At 42.1% G+C, this 26,495-nt stretch overlaps 1 protein-coding gene across 4 annotated transcripts in view; it reads right to left on the bottom strand.

Annotated features, from left to right (window-relative positions):
- The window catches only part of DGKH (diacylglycerol kinase eta), a 445,542-nt gene that overhangs the window by 33,611 nt on the left and 385,436 nt on the right, over positions 1-26,495 (bottom strand). For all 4 annotated transcript variants that reach the window (XM_033948015.1, XM_033948016.1, XM_033948018.1 and 1 more), the window contains one exon: positions 13,842-14,008. In XM_033948015.1, the coding sequence (XP_033803906.1) occupies positions 13,842-14,008 (167 nt within the window). The remainder of the gene's footprint in view (positions 1-13,841; positions 14,009-26,495) is intronic.

Raw genomic sequence — 26,495 nt, forward strand, 5'->3', positions numbered from 1 at the left:
AGAGCTTTATTTTCTGTAATTCCTCTGATGATAAGACAAATAAGTCCTCAATTAACACTGGCCCTCTTCTACTAAGATAATTTAGGCATTAAACACTAAATCTTGACCATACAGCACTCATGAAACTGGCATAATTAAGGGGAAATACCTTGATAAAGCCCTTTGGGCAAAACATAGCCTATGTTGGAACGAAGAACCCCTGCTATGCTTCATGAAAGAGATGAGTATTAAAAAATAAAAAATAAATAAATATAGAGTTATAGATAAAAGATTAAAAGTATATAAAAAATAGACCGATGAAGACCCTGGTGAAACTGTGAATGAAATCTACATGCAGGCTGCTCCGCTGAGGTCTTAAAGCAGGATTCAACCGCAAATATCTAAGGTTGTTGGTGTTCCTCTTCTACTAAGCCACGGTAGAGGTTTCTACCGCGGCCTGGGACGCTAAATGCGCTGACGCTCATAGACTTCCTATGAGCATCAGAGCAACGGCGTAACATTTAGCATTCCAAGCCGCAGTAGAAACCTCTACCGTGGCTTAGTAAAAAGATGGGGGGGGGGGGGGGGAAGACTGTCATTCTAGTTTAAAGAAGCAATATCTATTTCTGTGGTAGTTCTTTTTTTTTATCTTTATAAAACTTACACAAGTTAATAAAATTTGAAGTTCCTTATTATGCTTTTTCCCCTTTCTTTCAGCAAAACATAACAAACTCCACCCAGGCCTCTGATCTCCAACAGCAGGAAGCTGAATAAGGGAGCCTCTGACCAGAATTTGCCATGACATTAGCAGAAGACAGCAAACATTATGGAGCGTCAGAGTGATCAGAAATAAACATAACCGCCTTTGAAGTCCAGTTCCCATTTTTTTTTTTTTTTACATAAACAAATAACCACACTAACATCACAGGCAGCTAATTAACCAGATTAATTTACATTTGAAAAGTAAATTTCCCCATGCCCCCAGTGTTCCTTTGACTTTAGTTTTCCAGAGGCATGGCAATAAACAAAGTATCGTATTAAATATCTTGACTACTCACTAGATGGCGACCGCTGCTTGCAAAGTGACAGACTGGTAGCTGGCAGCACAATAAAAATAATCTCGACTTTCTATTTAATTTATTCACCCGTTCTTTTATTAAATTTCTTACTTGCCAGATCACCTACAGGCACTAGATGAATTACCACAGCAAATATTCACATCTATGACATTAATATACATATAAATTCCATAAATAATTGGGGCACTGATTCAGAAAATTGCATTAGATAGACCGCATCAGTTCTATTTTCTTAGATATGGTTGAATTTATTAATTTTTTTCTACCGCTATTTGGAGAGTTATTGCAAAAACTTGCAAACCTGTCAATCAGAACTGGTCAGATACCAGACGACTGGAGGAAAGCGAACGTCACGCCAATTTTCAAAAAAGGATCGAGAGGAGAACCGGGCAACTATAGACCTGTGAGTCTTACGTCTGTCCCCGGCAAGATGATTGAATCACTGATCAAGGATAGCATAGTTCAGCACTTGGACACACACGACTTGATGAAACCCAGTCAACATGGATTCAGGAAAGGGAAATCGTGTCTGACGAATTTACTCCAATTCTTTGAGACCGTGAACAAGCAAATTGATAGTGGAAAGCCGGTGGACATAATATACTTGGACTTCCAGAAAGCATTTGACAAAGTTCCACACGAAAGACTTCTCAGGAAGCTACAAAGCCATGGCATAGAGGGAGATATACAAAGATGGATAGGCAAATGGCTGGAAAACCGAAAGCAGAGAGTGGGCATAAATGGGAAGTTCTCCAACTGGGAGAGAGTGACTAGTGGTGTGCCCCAGGGCTCGGTACTTGGGCCGATCCTTTTTAATATTTATATCAATGACCTGGAAAACGGAACATCCAATGAGATCATCAAGTTTGCAGACGACACAAAACTCTGCCGGGCAATCAGATCGCAGGAGGACAGTGAGGAACTCCAGAGCGATTTGTGTCGGTTAGAAAAATGGGCGGAGAAATGGCAGATGAAGTTCAACGTGGAGAAATGCAAGGTAATGCATTTAGGCAGTAAAAATAAGGAATACGAGTACAGAATGTCAGGTGCAACTCTGGGGAAAAGTGAACAAGAAAGAGATCTGGGTGTACTGATAGATAGGACCCTGAAGCCGTCGGCACAATACGCGGCAGCGGCAAATAAGGCAAATAGAATGTTGGGCATGATAAAGAAAGGAATCTCGAGTAGATCGGAGAAAGTTATAATGCCGCTTTATAGGGCAATGGTCAGACCCCACTTGGAATACTGCGTCCAACATTGGTCTCCCTACCTAAAGAAGGATATAAAACTGCTGGAGAGGGTGCAGAGACGAGCAACTAAACTAGTGAAGGGTATGGAGAAACTGGAATATGAGGATCGACTTAAAACACTGGGATTGTTCTCCCTTGAGAAAAGGAGACTGCGTGGGGATATGATCGAGACCTTCAAAATACTGAAAGGAATTGACAAAATAGAGCAGAGAAGATTATTTACAATGTCCAATTTGACACGGACAAGAGGACATGAAATGAAGCTAAGGGGGGGCAAGTTCAGGACTAATGTCAGGAAGTTCTGCTTCACACAGAGAGTGGTTGACATCTGGAATACTCTCCCAGGGGAGATTATTGCGGAATCGACAGTCCTAGGCTTCAAAAGCAAACTAGATGCATATCTCCTTGAGAGAGGCATATAAAGATATGGTTGGCTATAAAATAAGCCAGGTGAATACCTAGCAGGGCCTCCGCGTGTGCGGATCGCCGGACTTGATGGACCGAAGGTCTGATCCGGAGATGGCGCTTCTTATGTTCTTATGTTCTTATTTAAAAGATCTCTTCTTCAAAATCAGGATGTCATAACAAGCTTACTTTTTCAAATTAGAAATTTATGTATTTGAATGTCCTACATTTATTTTTGTGTATAATGACCTTTCTTTCACAACTATTCGTCTACTTCCTTTCTTATAATGCACACTGGCATAAAAATGTAAAGCTCAAATGACAAAATCATCTTTGTTCTGTTAAGAACATAAGAATTGCCACTGCTGGGTCAGACCGGGGATCCATCGTGCCCAGCAGTCCGCTCATGTGGTGGCCCTTAGGTCAAAGACCAGCGCCCTGAGACTAGCCTTACCTGCGTACGTTCTGGTTCAGCAGGAACTTGTCTAACTTTGTCTTGAATCCCTGGAGGGTGTTTACCCCTATGACAGACTCCGGCAGAGCGTTCCAAGTTTCAAGTTTATTAAAATTTTTGATTAATCGCTTAATCTTGCTTCAAAGCGATGAACATACATAATAGGAAATAATTAAAATTACAATTTTAAAATTAAAAATAAAACATTAATTCATATATAACCATTAAAATAAAATAAACTATATACAAACTTAACAAAACATGAGTAAAGAGGAAAAGGGGATATGAACTACAAAGTATAATAGAAAAGAAGGTCAGGGAAAAACATAAGGATGGGAATTCAAATGAATTGTCAAATACAGCATTATTGAATTCAAGAGAGAAACTTATTAATCAAAAGCGTCTTTAAAAAGGAATGTTTTTAAATTAATCTTGAATTTATCAATATCATGTTCTTTTCTTAAGTAAATTGGCAGGGAATTCCAAATTTGTGGAGCAGTAACAGAGAAAATAAATTGTCTTCTAGTATTAATGATCTTGAGAGATGGAATTGTTAATAAATGCTGTTCGTTAGATCGCAATATTCTATTTGTGGAGTAAGGGATTAGTGTTTTAAAAATAAATGCAGGTGTTTTAAAAAGCATTGCTTTAAAAGTGAGTAGACATAGTTTGTATGTTATTCTATGGGATACCAGAAGCCAGTGAGCGTTCTTGAGAAGTGGTGTTACATGATCAAATTTTTTTGTCTTTGTTATTAATTTAATGGAAGTATTTTGTATTATTTGAAGCCGTCTTATTTCATTCTTTGCAATTCCTTTAAAAAGGGCATTGCAGTAGCCGATTTTAGAGATTACTAAGGAGTGGATAAGGATATTTAGTGATTTAGAACAAAGATATTGTGAAAGGGAGCTAATTTGACGAAGTCTATAGAATGATGATTTCACGATACTACCTATATGTTCATGAAAAGTTAATTTACTGTCAAATATGACTCCTAGGATTTTAATCGTATCAACTAATTGCAAAGGGATATTTTTTATAGTGATAGGGACGATAAGTTTAGGAGTTTCTTTCCATGGAAAAAGCATCGTTTTTGTCTTTTCAATATTAAGGGCCAACCTATTTATATCTAGCCATTGATGGATTTGTTCAAGTTTATTATTAATTGCTGTGATATCCAAAGAGTTATTGGGATCCAAAGGGTGCAGAAGTTGAATATCATCAGCGTATGCGAATACATGAAAACCAATAGATTGGCAGACAGTCATCAAGGGTGCAAGAAAGATATTAAAAAGTAGGGGGGACAGAATAGATCCTTGGGGAATACCATGAGAAGTTAAAGAGCTTTTAGAGTTTGAATTATTAAATGTAACTGTGGATGTACGATCAGTAAAATAAGATTTGAACCAAGATAATACTTGATCGGTAATGCCAATTGAATGAAGTCTGTCTAATAGAAGATGGTGATCTATGGTGTCAAAGGCAGCAGAAAGGTCGATGGATATTAATAAAGCCGATTGGTGATGATCCAAGTAATAATGTAATGAAGTGGTCATTCCTATTAACGAATGCTCAGTACTATGATGCTGTCGGAATCCTGTTTGGTTCGGATGAAGAACGTTGGTTTTTTCAGTAAATTCTGAAATTTGATTGAAAACAATCTTTTCCGTCAACTTTGCCATGAATGGAAGATTAGCTATTGGCCTATAATTTGAGATTTTTTCCGAACTGATCTTATGATCTTTAACAATGGGACGGATAACAGAAGATTTCCAGCATTTGGGCATAGTACTTTGTGTTAGATTTTCATTTATTAATTTTAGGATGAAAGGACCGAAGATTTCAAAATATTTTTTTAGGATGAATGGAGGAATTAAGTCTACTATTGAACTCTTAATATTAATAGATTTTAATATAGATTCTAATTCATTAAGACTGGGCAGGGTGAAGTGGGAACATGTTGAGTATGATAAATTTGTGATGGGATGATCGTTTTCAATATTGGACTGTTGTTTTGTAAAAGAATTCCTAATGGTTTTAATTTTTTCAATAAAATGATCTGCAAGGTCTTGAGCTGTTGGTAATGAATTGTAAGTTTGTGTTTGCTGTTTTTTTGTGCTTGTTAATGAATTTAGTAATGCGTATAGTGCTGATGGATTCTTGGCTTTTAGTATTTTTTCTGAGTAGAATTTTGCTTTTGTTTGATTAATTTTTGATTTATATAATTTTGAGTGCTCTTTAAATAGTTGAGCATTTTCATGTGTTTTATTTTTTCTCCATTTACGTTCAATAGATCTAAGTTGTTTTTTCATGAGTGCAAGATTAGCTGTGTACCATGGATTTTGAGTTCTTCGTGCTGACGTTATTTTAGTTTGTAGTGGAGCATGCTCATCTAGTAATGTATTTATGGAGGAAGTCCATTGTTTTAATAAAGTTTCTATGTCAGTATTATTTGCATTGGAGAAATCAAGCTGAAGTGATGATCGAATTAATTCTGGGGTAAGATTATTGAAATTTCTAATATTAAGTGTCCGATTTTCAGAATGAGGCATGCTATGTGAAATGGAGTATGATATAGAAATTAAAAAATGGCCGGACCATGGAACTGGAGATAATGAGTTTACAATGTAGTTTGAAGTTGTGGATCTAGGAATTATAGCCATATCTAATATATGACCAGCTTGATGAGTTGGTTGAGTCAATAAAGGATGTAAGTCTAAATAGTTAATATGAGAGAGTATGGTTTTAGTGTGATTGTTAGTAAGATCATCGAAATGAATGTTGAAATCTCCTAAAATTAATGGATTTAGTGTAGAAGAACCAAAGTCAAAAAGAAGAGATTGTAGGTGGTTAAGAGTATCAGTATTAATTGGGGGTGGTATATATAGTAAAAGAATATCTGTTTTTGGCCTAGTTTAAATGGAAAATTGTAGATATTCAATGTGTGTATTTGAAGAGGAATCAAGTTTATTTATTGAAAGGGAATCATTATAGATAGTTGCTAAACCTCCGCCATTTTTATTGCAACGGTGATTGAAAATAAATGAAAAACCAGGGGGGGCAAGCATACTCAAGGTATGCTTCCTCTCCTTCTGAAAGCCATGTTTCAATTAGACATAGGATATCAAAAGAATATTGAGTAATGAGGTCTTTAAGAATATGGTATTTTGATTTAATGGAACGTATATTTATTATACCTATTTTAAGTTGACTGATTTTCAAGTCTGAAGATGATGAATTTATTGTAGTAGAATATAATCGATGAGAGATTAAAGATGAATTTAATGTAGATGTAGATATTTGTTGAAAATCTAAGGGAATTTCTCGACGTTCAGGGTAACGAGTAGTATTTATTTTGTTTTTTAATTTTATTGGCCAATGTCCCCATATTACTGGAATAGAAACAGAAGAAGGGTCCTGATAAGAAGAAGAAAAATTATCCATAGAGTTATTAGTGTATGGTATCTGAAGAATCTTAGTAGACTCTTGTGGGAAGGAAATTAGACAATTGTTTAAGACAAATAATAAAAGTAAAAAAAGCGGATATAATGTAAGGAATGGACGCTGGGATCGTCTTTTGAATAATGTAAATATTTCTAACTTCGGTATTATTATTGTAGAATTTTTTGAATTTTTTAAGGCGCACAGCAGTAGCGCACAAAGGAGCGCAATAAGGAGCAGAACCTGCTCCTTAGGCGCGCGCCTATGTGGCGTGCGCCGCAAAGTGCTCCAATTTATATAACATGTACCGGTAAGATAGGGGGTGGAGTCTTGAACGTGCCGCCGCTATGCGGCGGCAGAGAAGCCTTTCAGGTAGCAGCTGGAACAAACAACAACAGCATAAGTAAAACAGTAAAATTAACTTGAAACTAATTATAAAATAACAATAAAATGATAGAAACAACAGTGAAATAAAACGCTATGCTGTACAGTGCAGTGAGCTTCAAAGGTGTTCAGCGTGTGCCGCAAAGTGCTCCAATTTATATAACATGTACCGGTAAGATAGGGGGCGGAGTCTTGAACGTGCCGCCGCACAGCGGCAGCAGAGAAGCCTTTCAGGTAGCAGCGGTAAGATAGAGGGGGGGAGTCTTGAACGTGTTTTCCACCACTCTCTGGGTGAAGAAGAACTTCCTTATGTTCGTACGGAATCTATCCCCTTTCAATTTTAGAGGGTGCCCTCTCGTTCTCCCTACCTTGGAGAGGGTGAACAACCTGTCCTTATCTACTAAGTCTATTCCCTTCAGTACCCTGAATGTTTAGATCATGACCCCCTCTCATTCTCCTCTGTTCGATAGAGAAGAGGCCCAGTTTCTCTAATCTTTCGCTGTACGGCAACTCCTCCAGCCCCTTAACCATCTTAGTCGCTCTTCTCTGGACCCTTTCGAGTAGTACCGTGTCCTTCTTCATAATTATGTGCAAAAAAATTTAGATGGTAAATAAGGTTTCCTTAGACTTCATACATATTTGTATTTCAAAGGTTTTTCAACCCGATCTGTTTAAAACAGTTGCACATATTAGTATTATGGAAATTATTTTTCTTCTTACTTTGTGTATGATCAGACAATCTTTCTGTATAAAATGTTTGATTTTGTTAAAAATTTAAAATGATAAAGAATTAAAAAAAAAAAAAAAAAAAAAAACAGTTGCACATAGATTTAAATTCTAGCAGGTTTTTCAACTTTGGCTTCTGTTATCTAGTTTGTGTTTTTGCATACAAGCTAGCAGATATAGTGAGTGTTTATATATTTCCAACTGTAGTTTTACATCCAAAACATTGGATTGTAAAAGGTAAGTAACTTAACTGTATAATATTTAAGACCGTATAGGTGGTGTTTGTAAATTCCCACTCATATCATTTCATTGTTGCTGAATTGATCGAACACCGTAGAGGTTATGACTACGTCAAAACGGAGCTGCTTGAATCATTCTGACGTATTTTGCTATATTTGAGGGGAGTACATACTGAAAGCAAGTGGGAAACCTATTTCTAAGCTGGCAAAAAGAGCATATATAGGTTATTTTGGTACTAAGCTTGGAGATCAAGATTAGAGAATGATACGGTGGTGGGTTACCCGCGGCTAGCTGCGTTTAGCCACAGGTAGCCCGCCAAAACGGGGAAGAAAAAATAGTGGCCTCTGCGGGACGGGGACAAGGGCATGGGTGCTGCGGGGACGGTGACGGGGCGGTGAATGGGATGGCAGTGGCGGTGACGGGGCGGTGAAAGGGATGGCGGTGGTGGTGACGGTGACGGGGCGGTGAAGGGAACGGCGGTGATGGGGCAGTGCAGAGGATAGTGGGCCGGGGACGGTGCAGTGACGGGGACAGATTTTTTCCCCGTGTCATTCTCTAATCAAGATAAGCCACAGGCTCCTCATATTGTATGCAAAACCTGTACGAAGCATTCAAGTTTCAAGTTTCAAGTTTAATTAAATTTGATGAATCGCTTATTACATTCTAAGCGAGTAACATTGAAAATATATGGCATACAACATTAAAATATATATTGTACTACATTAAAAAAGGGGGGTAAGCAACAGACTGACATTACAGACGAACTAGGATACATTAGGGAAGGACAAAGGAAGGCAAAAGTTACAAAATGTTGTTTTCCTAGGAGGAAAAATAGGAAATGTCTAGAGGGGGGGAAAAATATTGGGATTGGGGTAAGATTGGTAAAAAGAATTATTTTAGAGATTGGAAATTGGGGAAAAAAATGTAAAAAGAGTTATTCTAGAGATTAAAAGAGGCTTTAAAAAGAAAAGTTTTTAGATTGGCGCCAGTGGACAAATGGAAAGAGAAGCTACCTGAAATTTGGAGTGCCAGTGGTTTGGAGGGAACCAAAAAAACACTTCGATGACTGTAATTTTTGTATTATTAATACAAAGGCATCAATCAAAATAATCGTGAAAGAGAAAGAGATAAAGGTTACTGAGGATGGGCAGACTAGATGGGCCAATTGGCCTTTATCTGCCATCATGTTTCTATGTTTCTATAAGGGTCTGGGATAGGCACATGGGATCTCTCGGAGAGAGAACGAGATAATAGTTACTGGGGTTGGGCAGACTAGATGGGCCAATTGGCCTTTATCTGCCATCATGTTTCTATGTTTCTATAAGGGTCTGGGATAGGCACATGGGATCTCTCGGAGAGAGAACGAGATAATAGTTACTGGGGATGGGCAGACTAGATGGGCCAATTGGCCTTTATCTGCCATCATGTTTCTATGTTTCTATAAGGGTCTGGGATAGGCACATGGGATCTCTCGGAGAGAGAACGAGATAATAGTTACTGGGGTTGGGCAGACTAGATGGGCCAATTGGCCTTTATCTGCCATCATGTTTCTATGTTTCTAAGTGGTCTTATTCTGATCTACCTTCAGCTAGGAGACCTGTTCTGCACGCGGATCTTGTACCCATTCCACCTTTCCATGAACTACTACTGTGCCATTTGTAAGAGAATTGAGACTAAATTCTACACGTGTGACTATGTTTCCCTTTAGGGGACCCCAGGAATGGAATCTTCTACCCTTGTATATCAGAAAACAATGTAATTTTGATGGGTTTAAGAAGTTATTGAAGAGACATTTATTTTGCAATATGAAATATGGGCATTAAGGCATCTGTTTTGGTGTAAGCACTGGTCGCTTATTTTGTGAGAGTTTTTACATGTATTTTATGTATTTTTTATTATTTATGTTTACATTGTGAGCCGCTTTGGGAAAAGCAGGTTATAAATAAAATAAAACAAAAACCAAACAAAAACTACATTTCTCAGCGGATGTGTCCTGCATGTCTGATATCGCACAAGGTAAAGAAAGTGAGGGCAGTTATAGTGATTCCCAAACAACTTCACATAGTGAACATTTTGACCAGAATGAATTGAGTGGTCTGATCAAGGACTTAAATCTTTCCAAGGAGTCTTCTGAATTTCTTGCCTCCAGACTAAAGGAAAGAATGTACTTCATCCTGGAATGAAAATTACATTTTATCAAAGGAGAGAAAAGAACTTGCAGCCATTCTTTATTGAAGACAACTTAGTATTGTGTAATGACATCAGAAACCTTCTGAAGAAAATAGGTCTTTCAAAATATAACCCAAGTGAGTGGCGGCTTTTCATCAACAGTTCAAAACATAGTTTGAAATGTGTTCTTTTAAATAACGGCAACAAATATGGTTCTATTCCAATCGGTCTCTCCACCAGTATAAAAGAAGAGTACAAGGCCATCTCTTTAGTATTAGAAAAGATAAACTACCAAGAGCATCAATGTGTAGGCTTGAAAATGGTTAATTTTCTTCTTGGTCAACAAAGTAGCTACACAAAGTATCCTTGCTTTTGATGCCTTTGGGATAGTAGAACCAAACATGAACATTGGTCAAAAAAAGATTGGCCTCCAAGGAAATATATGGTGGTTGGAGGACAAATGAACATTTGGTAGCACGAGAAAGAATCATACTGCCACCACTACATGGGAGCCCGAGACCCCAGTGTCGATGAGCGTAATGTAACATGGGGCTGGTAGAGCCCTCGTGTCGCCCATCGGCTGGGGGTAGGTGGGGATTATAGTAGGTAGGGGGATGGTAGAAGGTTAGCCATTGGATTGGGCGGAGGGCCTGTCAGGGTAAGGAATTCAAAATGATTGGTAGAGGGGCGCGGGGGTGGGGTTTTAAAGCCGGGACCCTGGAGGACTCGGCTCCTTCTGAGGTCCTCCAGGGTGGCTTTTCCCACCCGCCCGCCCTTTGTCGAGGGTAGATGTAGGTAGCTCAGGGGTGGCGGATTCCCGAGCTACTCGGTCATGAGGCTCATCAGGTGATGAGCATTGGGACGGCAGGGAGCCATGCCCGGTGGGTCAGGTGACCCGGAAAAGGGACATGCCACCCCTATGACTCTTGCTATGGTAGCGGGGTCGAGGGAATAAAACTAATTCATCTGGTAGCTCTGGAGGAGCTCTTTATACAATGTTAATTATGTTAATGAAGTTAAGATACATTATGTTTATGGTTAATAAACTGAACTGCGGCTAATTGTACCAACCAGAAGACTCTAGAGTGTTTTTTGGTAGGGTTAAGAGGGAAAGTGGTGGGTTTGATATATAGGCAGACAGCAGGGCCTCTCCAGATCCCGCTGTTAATATAAAGCTAGGCCCATGATGCAGTACTCCAGAAATAACCCTGATCCAGGACCATCACTTCAACCACTGGACTAAACATAAGTCACCAGGGAACACAAAATAGCGTAAAAAAATCCCAAGGTAGTTGCAAATTCCAGTTCTGGTTACAGTTAAACAGGAAGAAAAATGCCAAGTAAAAAAGAAAACAAACAAAAAAAAGGGATCAATTTTCAAACTGTCTGCTTAGGTGCCAGCCACAGAAGCCTATGAAAACATATAGCCTTTTTGCTGGCCTAAATGTATCTGTCTAGCTATGCAGATAGCAGGTGAATATCATTAACTATCTGTAGAGTTAGGTGGAATGCCCATGCTGCATTTTTGCTCTGCCTTGGCATTATCTTGATTGTGCTGCTGAATACTGGTGGATAGGGAACTTTATCTGTATTTTGGCTGTTGCTATAAAGATATTTGCATTTGAATATTTTGCATATATGTTGTTTTAGATTTCCATGGCTGGCGTCATGGCAGTTGTCTAGGACCTGACAAAATCTGCATACGTGCTGTGGCTTTCCTCATACCCTGAAGAAAGCCACAGCACAATGGCTGAAACTTCAGTTCCATGAACTCAGAAGTGTCAAGACTCAAGACAACTACAGCACTCATTTGGCTCCTAGTTCTTAACTTCGAAGAGGTATTGGCAATATCCAAATAAAAAATGTATTGTATCTTCCTAAACGTCTACATTTGCTGCAGTATATTACAATAATAGTCTCCCAAATTTGCATATTCTAATCCTAAGTGATAGCCCAGTGATCTAGGGTACTAACCAAGCCTAACATATCCAGGGCTTATAAAAGCAATGTTGCTGTACTGTGTCATCTATAAAATAGAATACAGGACAAAACAACATTTCTAAGGTATTATTAAAGATGTATTTCAGTTACCAGGACTGCCTCAATTCTTCCAATAGCCATCTATTAGAAATGCATGCAGAATGACATATGAGAGACCACAAAATAAATCCAGCATTTTTGACATGTTCTGATCAGTATTCAAAATGATTTAACTGGCTACAAATGACCACTGACTGGTTAAATTGCTTCTTTAGGGCCATCTAGTCACTAACTTTCACTGGCACTTAATTTTCAGCAGCAATAACCACTTAGCAGTTAGACTCAGCAGGGGTAGGGAACTCCGGTCCTCGAGAGCCGTATTCCAGTCGGGTTTTCAGGATTTCCCCAATGAATATGCATTGAAAGCAGTGCATGCAAATAGATCTCATGCATATTCATTGGGGAAATCCTGAAAACCCGACTGGAATACGGCTCTCGAGGACCGGAGTTCCCTACCCCTGAGTTAGAGACTCAGGGCTTCTTTTACTAAGGTACGCTAGCGGTTTTAGCGCGCGCGACAATACCGCACGCACTAAACGCTAACGCCTCCATAGAGCTTGCGTTAGTATTCTTCGTGTAGCGCGTGGTTAGCGCGCGCTAAAAACGCTAGCGCACCTTAGTAAAAGGAGCCCTAAGTGAAATGACATCGTTAATGAGCTTTAACAAACTTATAATGACAAAAAAAAAAATTGGGTGGTAGGTGCCTACACCCAGACGCCTAACACCATGTAGGTGTGGTTAGGGGTGGATCGGGGGCATTTTTTAAAAAAACTTAGGAGCTGCCAGATGCCTCAATATAGATGATGTAAACCCTTCCCTACTTCATAGATGCCTAGGCATCCACATTGTAGGCACCTACAAATGTAGGCATCGTTAACAGAATCTGGTCCTAGGACAGTTAAGTGCCGATATTCAGCCCTCCGATGGCCAGGGTAACTGCATAAATGGGACTGCATAAAAAATATCTAGGTGGAAAAAAATGTGCATGAGGCAAGTCTCTTTAGATTGAACGGAAACTCTAGGATGAGGGGGCATAGGATGAAAGTAAAAAGGGACAGACTCAGAAGTACCCTCAGAAAATACTTTTTCATAGAAAGGGTGGTGAATGGATGGAATGACCTCCCGGTTGAGGAGCTAAAATGTGTATCTGAATTCAAGAAAGCTTAGGACATGTACACAGGATCTCTAAGGGAGATGGCATGGTTAGGCAGACTAGATAGGTCATATGTTCTTTATCTGCCTTCATTTTTCTATGTTTCTATGTTTAAGCAGCAACCCATAGCCACTTAAGTTCTGAATATAATGACTTAAGCGGCCATGTGTTAGCCAGAACAGCATATTACGTATATTCAAGGCCATGGCCCAGCACTGAATATCTGGGTATAACACCAGCAGCAATCAGCAAAATAGTCATCACTACAGGCCAATTATTTACCCTCACAGTTTTCTCCTCTTTACCTTCCTTTTCATTCAGTTCATTAATCACTGAAGTCTATGTCTAGAATTATAATCTATGGTAACATAACAAGATTGTTAGCAAGCTTCCTTTAACAACACTTCTCACTGGGTGTCTACAAACTGGGGAAAATTCTCTTGGAATGATTATAATTCCTGACTCCTTTAGAAACAACTTTGGGACAATGAGAAAATGTGGCATAGGAATATTTCTGCTACCTGGTAATGAGTTCTTCCGCAGCTTGTGAACACAGCTGCACTTGTGCTACCTCTTCTTCTGTGGCCAGATCAACAGCCTGTTGTGGGTACAGGTGAGACCGAAGTACTGCTTTACAAGAATCATACTTCTGTTTGTCCTCCCATGACTTTAGTGTGTTCTCAAAAGCCTATTTAAAACATTAAGGAGACTTGAGTTTGCAGTGCCAGTAAAACTAGATTTCAAATCATTTGATTGAAAGTTAAATGAAAACCACTAACCCCACATTTACAAAGCCGTAGCAGTTTTTAGCGCCGGCCGTGGCGGTAACAGCTCCGACACTCATAGAATTCCTATAGGCATCAGAGCTGTTACCGCCATGACCAGCGTTAAAAACTGCGCTACAGATTTGTAAAAGGAGGGGTAAATTATCAAAATGTATATAATTCCTAAGGAGAGATTAGTATTCACTAATGATCTGGATATTTCTGTACACTTGATTACAGCATAAATAAGAATTCAAGTAAATGAAGACACTGCTTACTGATTTTTAGTAGTACTACATTAGATGACATTTATTTAATATATACAGAATAAATATAGCAAAACCACTTTAGAGTAACATGAGGGGGCACAATTTTTAAAAATAATAGTAGGGCCATACCAAAAGATGTATATTTTTACTGTAAAATAAAGGGGTTTGAGTTGACTTGGTGTCTCAAGGGGTAAGCACTGTGCACTGACATGCAGAAGTCTCCTGTTTGATTCTCTAGCTGGATCATCAGTTCCCCAGGTTGCACTAGAGCAGGGATCTCAAAGTCCCTCCTTGAGGGCCGCAATCCAGTCGGGTTTTCAGGATTTCCCCAATGAATATGCATTGAAAGCAGTGCATGCACATAGATCTCATGCATATTCATTGGGGAAATCCTGAAAACCCGACTGGATTGCGGCCCTCAAGGAGGGACTTTGAGATCCCTGCACTAGAGCTATAAATTACATACAGACAACATGCACAGCCTCTTGGGGTTGTGGGCGGGTAGAAAGGGTGGAGTCATCATCCTTGATTATCTGTGGCACATGGTGACCAGATTCACGGCCCATAATGCAGTGCTCCAGAAAGAACCCTGATCCAGGACCATCATTACAACCACTATACTAAACATAAGTTACCAGGGAACACAAAACAGGGCAAAAAATCCCAAAGTAGTTGTAAATTCCAGTTCTGGTTCCAGTTAAACAGGAAGAAAAATGCCAAGTTAAAAAGAAAAACAAACAAAAGGGATCAATTTTCAAACTGTCTGCTTAGGTGCAAAATTCACACTTATTTTGTACTCAATGGCCTGGAGCTAGATGCACTAAACAGGATAGGTAAGACAGCCTGGGTCCACTCCAATCCGATTTTTGGCCGATTTTAAAAGAGCTATTAATGCACTAAAAATTTTGCATGCAAATGATTCACATGAAGGCTTGTTGTAATTCCCGACTCGCCCATCCGATTGATCACTGTGAAAGCGACTCTCACACATGCGCAGAGCCGGCAGGGGAAGCCCAAACAGCTGAGGGGCAGGGGAATCCCCAAAGTAGCCTCCTGCCACTCAGCTGTTCGGGGAAGGAAACCTTTTTTTTTTTTTTTTTCTTTTTTTAAATGGACACACGCACAAGTTTTCTCTCTGTGTGTGCCTAGTTTGCAGCAATCAATTTGAAGAATAATGGTATTTCTGTTTGAGAAGTTTGCCAGTGATTACTGAGAGGGATGAAACCAGTGGCATGTTCAATGGCTGTTTTGAAGGTCAAATATAAGAAAATAAAACAAAATTTCCTAAGAGGTAATGCTTTCTATTTTGCCCTCTTTTGATTTAAAAGGGATTTGGGTCATCTCACACCTTTCTTTAGGTAATAGAGCTGAAAGCTGGTACACTGTGATTCAATGGATTATAATTTTAAGATCGTGATAATTATTAACTCCCCTGCAATTATTATTATTTTTTTAAATATGAAATCATAAATGGCCATAACCTTTATTTTGAGAAAGTTTATTGAATATGTGTTAGCAGCAAATCTACTACTACTAATCATTTCTAAAGTGATACTTGACATATGCAGAGCTGTATATCAAAATATAGAAGAAACAGTCCCTGCTCAAAAGAGCTTACAATCTAGTCAAGACAGACAAACTGGACAAGAAGGTGCATCTATACACAGTGCTCAGGTGGGGGAATTACAGAGGGAATGATACGACAGATATTGGTGCTTAGAAGGTGGGTTGGAGTTTGGAACTGAAAGCATCTTCAAAGAAGTGTGCTTTGAGTCTGAATTTGAATCCTGCCAGAGATGGAGCTTGATGTACCGAGTCAGGCAGTTTGTTTCATATCCCTTTTGTCATAATGTGTCCTTTGATAGGAACCTGAGGAATAATTTCTTCTTTTGTCAAAACTGTACTTTGATGTGAGCAAAAAGGAGTCCTATCTTCTATTGAAACAACTATCCTTTGATAAGAGGTGGCAGAAAGACATATCCTTAATGATATAATGATTGTCAATGATCCTTCTAATTAACATATTAGACATGAAGGCCCATTTTGCCTAAAATATAAAGATCAAACTTGAGACGTCCAGATAGGGATGCAAAACTTTTTCTAAAATATCTCATGGAGTCCATGTTTACCTGCTGGCATGCAAAGCGGAATAATCATTTTAGAAATATATAGCTGGAAAAAATGAGTGAAATGAGCAGTCAGCTTCCACATATAGCTATCCCATTTTACAAACCTACATGTCTGCCAGTTTAAATAGTAAGACTGCAATTTTAAATTTGGCTTCATTTTGGAGGCATAAATAGACAATGAGGGATTAACCTGAATTACTTTCTTCATCCCTAGCTAAAACAAATACTGTTGTTAAAACCCGTGTATGGCTCTGAATTGCTATAAAACTCAACAGGAATATTTTTCTCCACGGACATATATTCCCTTTGTGAAATACAGAACATATATGTAGATTTTTGCCCAATTCAAACTACGGCCCTTTGAAATCTTTGTGGCATGGATTTCAACATGTAAGCTGCAGTTTTCTGAAATAACCACTACATGAATATGCAATCTACATGTGTAAATGCAGCTATATACACATGGAGATGCTTCTAACGTAAGAGACAGAATCATATAATGGGTCCTTGAAATAAGTCTCGATATCGTTTGTTGCTTTGATACCTTATTTAGGGATAAATATTTGTTATTCATTTTGAATATTTATTTATTGAGATTTATCAACCGCCTTCATGGAGAGGTTCACCCAAGGTGGTGTACAGCAGGTATAGGTATAGGGAGGGAAAAATATTGGAAAGATGTTGTTATGAAAAATAAGGAGATATATGTAATAGGATGGGATATTTATTGTTGTGCATTACTGGGTATAATAAAATGTTTAAAGTGTTTGAGGAAGAAGGATGGGGGAGGGACAGATTTCATGTCAGATTAATTGTATTATCAAAAAGGGATGTATAATTATATAAATTTGGAAGGAATATTTTATTGATATGGAAAAGGGTGGGAGGTGGGGGGGAAATAAAAACATGGATAATAATATTGTTTAAGAATGCCAAGTGTGTTATGTAAATTAATTGTAATAATACTGTACACTTGTTGAAAGAAATAAAAAGGAATAAAGATTAAAAAAAAAAAACTTACAATTTTGTTAACAGCATAACAGTAGTATGAATGTGACAGTTATACCACCGGGCAGCAGGGGGTGCTAGCCAGAAAGGGAATTAATACAGGTCCCAGGATGTACTGGGCTCAGATGCTCAGAGCTGAGCCACCTTAGAGGAGCTAGGGCAATTATGCCAAGTCACAGGGACGGACCTTAGGCAGGAAGGAAAATACATATTTTAGCCTGAGATCAGTTGAAAGAGATCCCTGAGAGAGGAGGTCCAGAGGAAAGGAAGTCCCAGACAAGAGAAGCTTTCCTAGCCATGGGTTGGATCAAAGCCCTAGGAAGATGTGGAATTGTGAGAGAGAGGCTGTTCATAGAAGAAGGTTACTGGTAGCTTGGCTAAGGCAAGCTAAACTCCTTTTTGCTGAATAGTATGTGAAGTATAGCAAGGACTGACCACAAAAACAGTTGGAGAGTCTTTATGTTACAATCCCTAAGCCTGTGAGGAAACAGGCTCAGGGCATGTAAAAGAATAAAGAGTTTTGTTGCACCTTTTAAAGTGCTCGTGTTTGTGTGCTGTTTGGGTGAGTGTGCGCAGGGTTCCAGAAAAGCCCAGACTGGACCCTTCCACAAGTAGTAAAAATACCAAATATAAACATAAATACAACGAATGAGGTAGATTTAAAATCAGTAAATTGAAACTTAATAATAGGACTACCATGAAACAGTTTTAAAAATATACTTATTAACAGTATTGAAATTCAAATGAGATATAATACATACTAAAATGGAGACATTAAACTTATGAAGCATCTAATAAGTGCAAATCAGAACTTTCAAATAATATAGATATGATGCTAATGCTTTTCTGTAATACAGCTTATCCTATAGCCCAGGGGTCAAATGCAGATATTAGATGAGGACAAGATGGGTGGTACAGAGAGCTTTGGGATAAACAGATGGAAAGCTAAACTTAAGGCATGTCGTTTATATAGTTAAACAGGGTATAAGGAACTGAGAGGCAGTGGCGTACCTAGGGGGGGACGGGGGGGGCGGGCCGCCCCGGGTACCAGCCCTGAGGGGGTGTTCCCGGCCTTGCCGCTCAGTCCCCCCCCACGCCCGAAGGACCGCTCGCCCCACTGACCTTCCAGCACACCTATGAAGCAGCCCGCAGCAGGATCGCGACGTCAGCAATCCCTCAGCTGCTTGGGCGCTGCTTCCTGCGCCGATGTCCCGTCCCTCCTCTGACGTCAGAGGAGGGGGCGGGACCGCGGCGCAGGAAGCAGCTCCTAAGCAGCGCAAAGATAGCTGACGTCGCGATCCTGCTGCGGCTGCTTCATAGGTAGTGCGGGGAGGCCAGGGGGGCGAATGGTCCTTCGGGGTGGGTCGGGGCATCAGGCCTTCAGGGTGGGGCGGGCGGGCGGGCAGGCAGACTTTCAAGGGGGAGGGGGGTGACAGGCAGGCAGGCAGGCCTTCAAGGGGGGGTTCAGGTCTTCGGGGGGGGTGCAGACCTTCAAGGGGGTGCAGGCCTTCAAGGGGGGGACAGGCCTACAAGGGGGGGGGGACAGGCCTACAAGGGGGTGCAGGCCTACAAGGGGGGGGACAGGCCTTCAAGGGGGGACAGGCCTTCAAGGGGGGTGCATGCCTTCAGGGGGGGTGCCGACCTTCAAGGGGGTGCAGGCCTTCAAGGGGGGGGACAGGCAGGCAGGCCTTCAAGTGGGGGGACAGGCCTTCGGGGGGGTGCAGGCCTTCGGGGGGGGTGCAGACCTTCAAGGGGGTGCAGGCCTTCAAGGGAGGGGACAGGCCTTCAAGGGGGGGGGACAGGCAGGCAGGCCTTCAAGGGGGGGACAGGCCTACAAGGGGGTGGGACAGGCCTTCAAGGGGGTGCAGGCCTTTGGGGGGGTGCAGGCCTTCAAGGGGGGGGACAGGCCTTCAAGGGGGGGACAGGCCTACAAGGGGGTGGGACAGGCAGACCTTTAAGGGGGGACAGGCCTACAAGGGGGTGGGACAGGCAGACCTTTAAGGGGGGATAGGCCTTCAAGGGGGGACAAGCAGGCAGGCCTTCAAGGGGGGGGGACAGGCCTTCGGGGGTGCAGGCCTTCGGGGTGGGTGCAGGCATTCGGGGTGGGTGCAGGCATTCGGGGTGGGTGCAGGCCTTCGGGATGGGTGCAGGCCTTCAGGGGGGGACAGACCTTCGGGTGGGGGGTACAATCCTTCGGGGAGGGTGCAGGCCTTCAGGGGTGGGGTTTAGGCCTTCAGAGGGGGACAGACCTTCGGGTGGGAGGTAAAGTCCTTCGGGGGGGTGCAGGTCTTCAGGGGTGGGGTGTAGCCCTTCGGAGGGGGGACAGACCTTCGGGGGAGGGGGGTCCTGGTGTAAAAGTACACAGAGGGAGAGAGGGAAGGGGGGGTTCAAAGATACGTGCATATGCCAGACTTTGGGGGTTAGAAATAATGGGTCTAAAAACAGAGGAGTGGGAGAGAGATGGTGCATAATGGGATTTAGGGAGGGAAGGAACAGAAAGGGAGAGAACTTGGAAACAGGGGATGGTGTGGAGGGGGGATAGAGATACTGGATAGGAGGATAGTTGGGAACAGAAAGGGAGAGATGGTGGATCCCGGGGTGGTGGGGAGTTGAGAAAAGGTGAATCTGTGGATGGAGACAAAAAAAAGGAAAGATGCCAGATCTCCGGGAGAGGGAAGGGAAACGGAAGGGGAGAACAGAGATGGCAGACGGATGGTTAGCACGGAGAAAGGAGACCCTGGCAAGCAAGACAACAAGAGCCTGGGACCAACAAGATTTGAATATTGATCAGAGAACAAAAGGTAGAAAAAATAATTTTATTTTCTGTTTTGTGATTACAATATGTTAGATTTGAAAAGTGTACATGAGACAGCTTGAAATGGGAACTTTTCTATTTTTGTGAATGGCAAGGCTGAGTTCAGTTAAAATATATGCTTTATAAGAAAATATAATAATGTGTTTTATAAAGTTTATAAGCATTGCTGGCATACTCGGTGAGGTGTTCCTAGTGTTGGTGGTGGTGGTAGCATGTCAGTGTGTTGAGAGGAAGAGGTAGTCTGGGAAATTCTGCTGAGCAAACTCTGGGCCCATTTCCACCCCCAGTTAGTCCACTAGAGACCCTGGCAAGCAAGACAACAAGAGCCTGGGACCAACAAGATTTGAATATTGATCAGAGAACAAAAGGTAGAAAAAATAATTTTATTTTCTGTTTTGTGATTACAATATGTTAGATTTGAAAAGTGTACATGAGACAGCTTGAAATGGGAACTTTTCTATTTTTGTGAATGGCAAGGCTGAGTTCAGTTAAAATATATGCTTTATAAGAAAATATAATAATGTGTTTTATAAAGTTTATAAGCATTGCTGGCATACTCGGTGAGGTGTTCCTAGTGTTGGTGGTGGTGGTAGCATGTCAGTGTGTTGAGAGGAAGAGGTAGTCTGGGAAATTCTGCTGAGCAAACTCTGGGCCCATTTCCACCCCCAGTTAGTCCACTCCACTCAACTGGTTCACACACTGAGTGGGTCTTTGGGTGTTATTTCTGGGTAGTTGTTTTAGAATCTCTTCCAGTGGTTTGTCAGTATCTCCTTCTGGTCCAAGGAAGGAAACTTTGTCAACCTTAGCATTGACCTTCAGAATATGTTTGTAACAGCGCTGCTTGTGTGGCATTAGGCTATGTAGTGATCGAAAGAAAAAAACAGACCTTTGCACATTTTTGCACTATATGGTGGGTGTATGAGGAGATTCATTTCCTGCACAGTTAAGTCCATGTGAAGTTACCTTGTGCTGTATTTGACATCTAGCAAGGTCTCTGTTTGGAAGGAAAGATCTAAGCTTAAAAATGAAGTGGCCAGAAGTTATGTTAAAAGTAGATAGCGTAGCTGGTTTTAAGAAAGGTTTGGACAAATTCCTGGAGGAAAAGTCCATTGTCTGTTATTAAGACATGGGGGAAGCGTCTGCTTGCCCTGGATTGGTGCACTCAGCAGCAACAAATACTAGTTTTGGCTGGCTCTTTCCCCGCATTTCTCCTCTCTTCCCCACGATTTAATATCCAGTTCAGGCAGTAAGTAAATGCATCGGCAGGGGGGGTCTGGTAAGTCTTGGGGGCTGGGGATGGAAGGTGAGAATCAGTTCTGTAGGCTATCAGAAATTTGCTTAATTATCTACTCACACAGAAAAGCAGTAAAGTCAATAGGTTCTCTGAGTGGGAACAACCTGTTTGATCTTGCACTCTTGTGATTGACCAATTGTTTATCACTGTTTAATTTATCACATTGATTAATTTGAGCACACCTGAGGTGTCCTATGATGGTGTGCACTGCAGGCAGAGGAGCCTTATTGTGTAAAGCACTGGAGAATTCTCTCCTCTCGCTTACCTCTCACGCTGAGGACACCCTGCTTCAGTATAATCATTTATATGATTTATCTTATAAACATTATTACGTGGTCTTTTCCTCAAGTGCTGAGACATCAGGTTGTTCCCACTTGGAGAACCTATTGACTTTTACTGCTTTTCTGTGTGGCTTTAACATTTTTGCTATTCAGTATACCTAAACTATTATTCAGTAGAAAAAATTTGGTTTGTTCAATCAAATCCTGTGTGGACATTGGACTTCTATGAGTGAATGTTCTGCTTGATTGAACAAACTAAATTTTTTCTACTGAATAATAGTCTAGGTACAATGAAAGTAAATAGCAAAAATGTTTGAGTAGATAATTAAGGAAATCTTTTTCATATTGCTTGCTTATGGACTGGGAAAAAAGACTGTTCAAGCAAATGTCTCCAGAACTGCTTTAATGGAAAAATGTGATTTTTTTTTTTTTAGTACTTTGTGAAATTTATTGTTGTTGTGAAATTTATTGTTATACTTTGTTTAAACTTAAAAAGCGGTGTCATTAACAGTGAATCTAATCGAAAAATCGATTCAACAGGGTGAATCGAATCGAATGAAATATTTTTTCTCTGAATCGGGCAGCACTATTGGCTACCATGAGAATGGGCTACTGGGCATGATGGACCATTGGTGTGACCCAGTTAGGCTATTCTTATGTTATGTTCTCATCTGTAGGGGCCTTTGTTTTCACTTCTTATTTTAATGTATTTTTTTCCTGGGAACTTATCAGTGTTTTTTTATAATGGGAACAAAAATGGAAGAGAATTAATGTGTGTGGAATGGGGGGGGTAACTAATTTCTTCAGCTAAATAATTCAATCCACTTCAAACAGACATAGGAGAACTCACGCACCATTCACACACCCTCCAACCAAAAACGTCAAAAGAAAAAAACTGTTCGACAACCTCCTAGCCATTCGAGCTGCAACACTTGACCCCCAACTCTACAACCTATTGACCTCGACCACAAACTACAAAACCTTAAAAAAAGAAATAAAAACCCTTCTATTCAAAAAACACATAAAACCAAACTAACATAATCAGAACTGTCCCAAGCATCACCTGCAACTACTCCATATGTACTTCTGATGTCATGACAATTCAGACATAATTTATGTTATGTTATGTTTGGAATAATGGTTACATAAATGAGGTTCAATAAAAGAAAATTTTCACTGCCTGTTTCTATTCTGACCATTTATTCCATTTCATGGTTATTGCAAAAAAAAAATTTTACATGGGGGGGGGGTGTCAAAAAATGATGGGCCCCGGGTGCCACATACCCTAGGTACGCCACTGCTGAGAGGAAGATTCTCTAATGTTCATGGTAAAATCCGACAAGCCGCTATTGTGGCCGTTATCGTAACGAGTTTCAAAAGACAAATCATTCTTTAAAAAATGCGCATGTAAATGAGGTTCGCAGAGGGTTGCTAAATTTGCAATGTGCCGATTGCTGGTACTAGCGATCGGCACATGTGCAGAAAACCCCCACAAATAAAAAATACAAATTTAAGGTCAGCAGGAGGGATGTTAACTGCCTCCCATTGCCACCGTCAAGCAACCCTCCAACACACACACACCTCTGGCATCCCAGGATGCTCTGGAGAGGCGAAGGCCTGACATTTTATAGAGGCAGGCCTGTTAGCCAGAGGGAGTAGGCATCCTTCCAGCCAGCCTTCATGAACAAGTTGGGGGGGGTTAATCAGAGGTATGACAGCGGCAGGGAGAGTGGGCATCCCTCCTGCTGCTGGGGTGTGGAGTGTGTGTGTGTGTGTCGGGGGGGGGGGGGGAGTTGCTTGACAGCTGTGGCAGAAGGGAGTGGGTATCCCACTGGGGGATGTGTGTGTGTCAGCAGCCCTCCCACTGCTGGGGGGGGGTGTTAGGTGGATTGCTTAACAGTGGCGGGAGAGATAGCTTAGCTGGTTTTATGAAAGGTTTGGACAAGTTCCTGGAGGAAAAGTCCATAGTCTGTTATTGAGAAAGACACGGGGGAAGCTACTGCTTGCCTTGTATCGGTAGCATGGAATATTGCTACACCTTGGGTTTTGGCCAGGTATTAGTGACCTGGATTGGCCACCATGAGAACGGGCTACTGGGCTTGATGGACCTTTGGTTTGACTCAGTAAGGCTGTTCTTATTTGCTTGGCAGAGTCGGAATGTGCCAGGAAGCTCAGAAAACACTACAATGAGCCCTTTTAAGAATTGGCCGGTAGAATACTTCCATGCTAAATCAGCTGGAACCAGTTTAGCGAACATCATTAAAGGCACAGTGAGTTTTGAGAATTTTCTCCTAATTTAGTTAGTATGTGTGGCAAGCTAGTCTTGGTGCAGAATGAGTATATCGTCAATCACCCTAAAGATGTATTATGTGGATGAAGAGCCAGGTTTTCACCTGTACTCTAGAGTTAAACGTAGCCCCTCTGGTAGTAGATTCCAGATTATGGGGGCTGCTCCTGAGAAGGCTCGCTAGTGGGTATCACATCATACAATTTCTTTTGATGAAGGTACAGACAGTGGTGCTTCTTGAGAGGGCCTTAGAGGTCTCAATGGTGTATAAAGGGCTAGCTTGTTCCTTAAGTATTCTGGCCCATTTTGTCTGAAGACCTTGAAAATCAAACATAGAGATCTAAATTTAGCCTATAAGGTACTCAGTAGCCAGTGTGGTTTGTGCAGGAAGGGTGTGATGTGCTCAAACCTCTTGCAGCCTTCTATCAGTCATGCAGCAGCATTCTGAATTACCGTATTTTCTCGCATATAACGCGCACGTTATACGTGGTTTTTACATACCGCGCATACCCTTGCACGTTATACGCGTGAGCGCGTTGTACAAAATTTTTTTTACATAGTTCCCCCCCCCGACGTCCGATTCACCCCCCCGCAGGACCGCTCGCACCCCACCCCGAAGGACCACTCGCACGCACCCGCACCCCGAAGGACCGCTCGCACGCACTCCCAGCCGCACCCCCAGCCTGAAGGACCGCTCACACCTCCACAGCCTCCAGACACCCCCCTGTGCCTCAGGCCCCGCCCCCAGGAGGGACCTAAAGCTCCCGGGCCTATTCTGATTGGCCCAGGCGCCTTAGGCCCCACCAGTAGGCGGAGCTTTGGGACAGATGGGCCAATCCGGCCTCATTCCGTCGTTGGCTGCCTGCCGGACAGGCGGGTTTGGCTCCCGTCTGTCCGGCCAACTACACAAAGGTACGGGGAAGGGGGGTGGGGGGGTCGTGGGGGGTCATCCAGGGGGGTCGCGGGTCGGCTGAGGGGGCGGTCGGAGGTTCTTGGGGGGGCGGTCATTGGGGGAGGGGGGTATGCGTCGAGGGCAGGAGGGCCTGGGATCCCTCCTGCCCGTAATGTAGTGCGGGGTGGGGGTAGGGAGTCGCCGTGGCCAGGAGGGTTTGGGCTCCCTCCTGGCCCGAACAACTAGCGGGGGGGGGGTGTCGCCAGAGCCAGGAGGGCTTGAGCTCCCTCCTGGCCCGATATTGTCGGGGAATTGGGGGAGTTGGCGGGGCAAGAGGGCTTGGGCTCCCTTTTGCCCCGATCGTGTCGGGAAGTCGGGGGGGCAAGAGGGCTTGAGCTCCCTCTTGCCCCGATCGTGTCGGGGGTGCCGCTGTTGGCTGGGGCAAGAGGGCTTGAGCTCCCTCTTGTCCCGATCGTGTTAGGGAGTCGGGGAGTCGGCGGGGCAAGAGGGCTTGACATCAGAGAAAGGGCGGGACCGCCAAGAGGAAGCAGCAGGACACCGGTAGGAGCTTCTACATGATGGGGGGGGTCGGGAGGCTGTGGGGGTGCGAACGGTCCTTCAGGGTGGGGGTGCGGGTGCGTGCGAGCGGTGTTTCGGGGTGGGGGTGCGAGCGGTCCTGCGGGGGGGGGGTGAATCCGACGTCGGGGGGGGCATCAGGCTTTCAGGGTGGGGACAGGACTTCAAGGGGGAGAGGAGAGTCGGGGCGGGCGAAAGGAGAGTCGGGCAGCATGCGTGGTATACGGGTGTGTGCGGTATATAAAAATTTCTGTATATAAATTTGTGTTTTCCGCGCGCTATACCCGTGTGCGCGTTTTACACGGGTGAGCGTTATCTATGTGAAAATACGGTAGTTGCAGCTAATGCAAACTTTCTTTTGTTAGACTGGTGTACAGGGCATTGCAGTAGTCTAGTCGTGATGTTATAATGGCATAGACCACTGTGGTCAGACTTGTCTTTTCCATATATGGAAACAGATTTCACAGCTGTCGAAGATGAAAGAGACATCTTTTAAAGGTTGTTTGAATTTGCAGGATCAGAGTGAGTGATGAGTCTAGCAGCATCGCAAGATTCCTGACTTGTGATTTTAGGGGAAATTCATACCTGACTTCAAAATATCTTTTAGGAAGTATTTGCTAGAGTGACCAACTTTCCTATATTTCCCAGGAACTCCTGTATTTGAGAGTTGTTTTTTTAATCCTCAGCTCCCATATTGATCTTCTATTTCTCCTGTATATTGTGTTCAGGCTCGCCAGTGGCATGCAGTCAGGCTCCTCATTATCTCTGTTTTCAGTATCCTGCTGTCAGGGGATTCACTACCAGATGATGAATCCCTTGAATGCTGACCAATCTGATGAAGAATGGCATTCAGGCCCTTT

Source organism: Geotrypetes seraphini, chromosome 6 (genome assembly GCF_902459505.1).
Source record: "Geotrypetes seraphini chromosome 6, aGeoSer1.1, whole genome shotgun sequence".
NCBI classification, from domain to species: domain Eukaryota; kingdom Metazoa; phylum Chordata; class Amphibia; order Gymnophiona; family Dermophiidae; genus Geotrypetes; species Geotrypetes seraphini.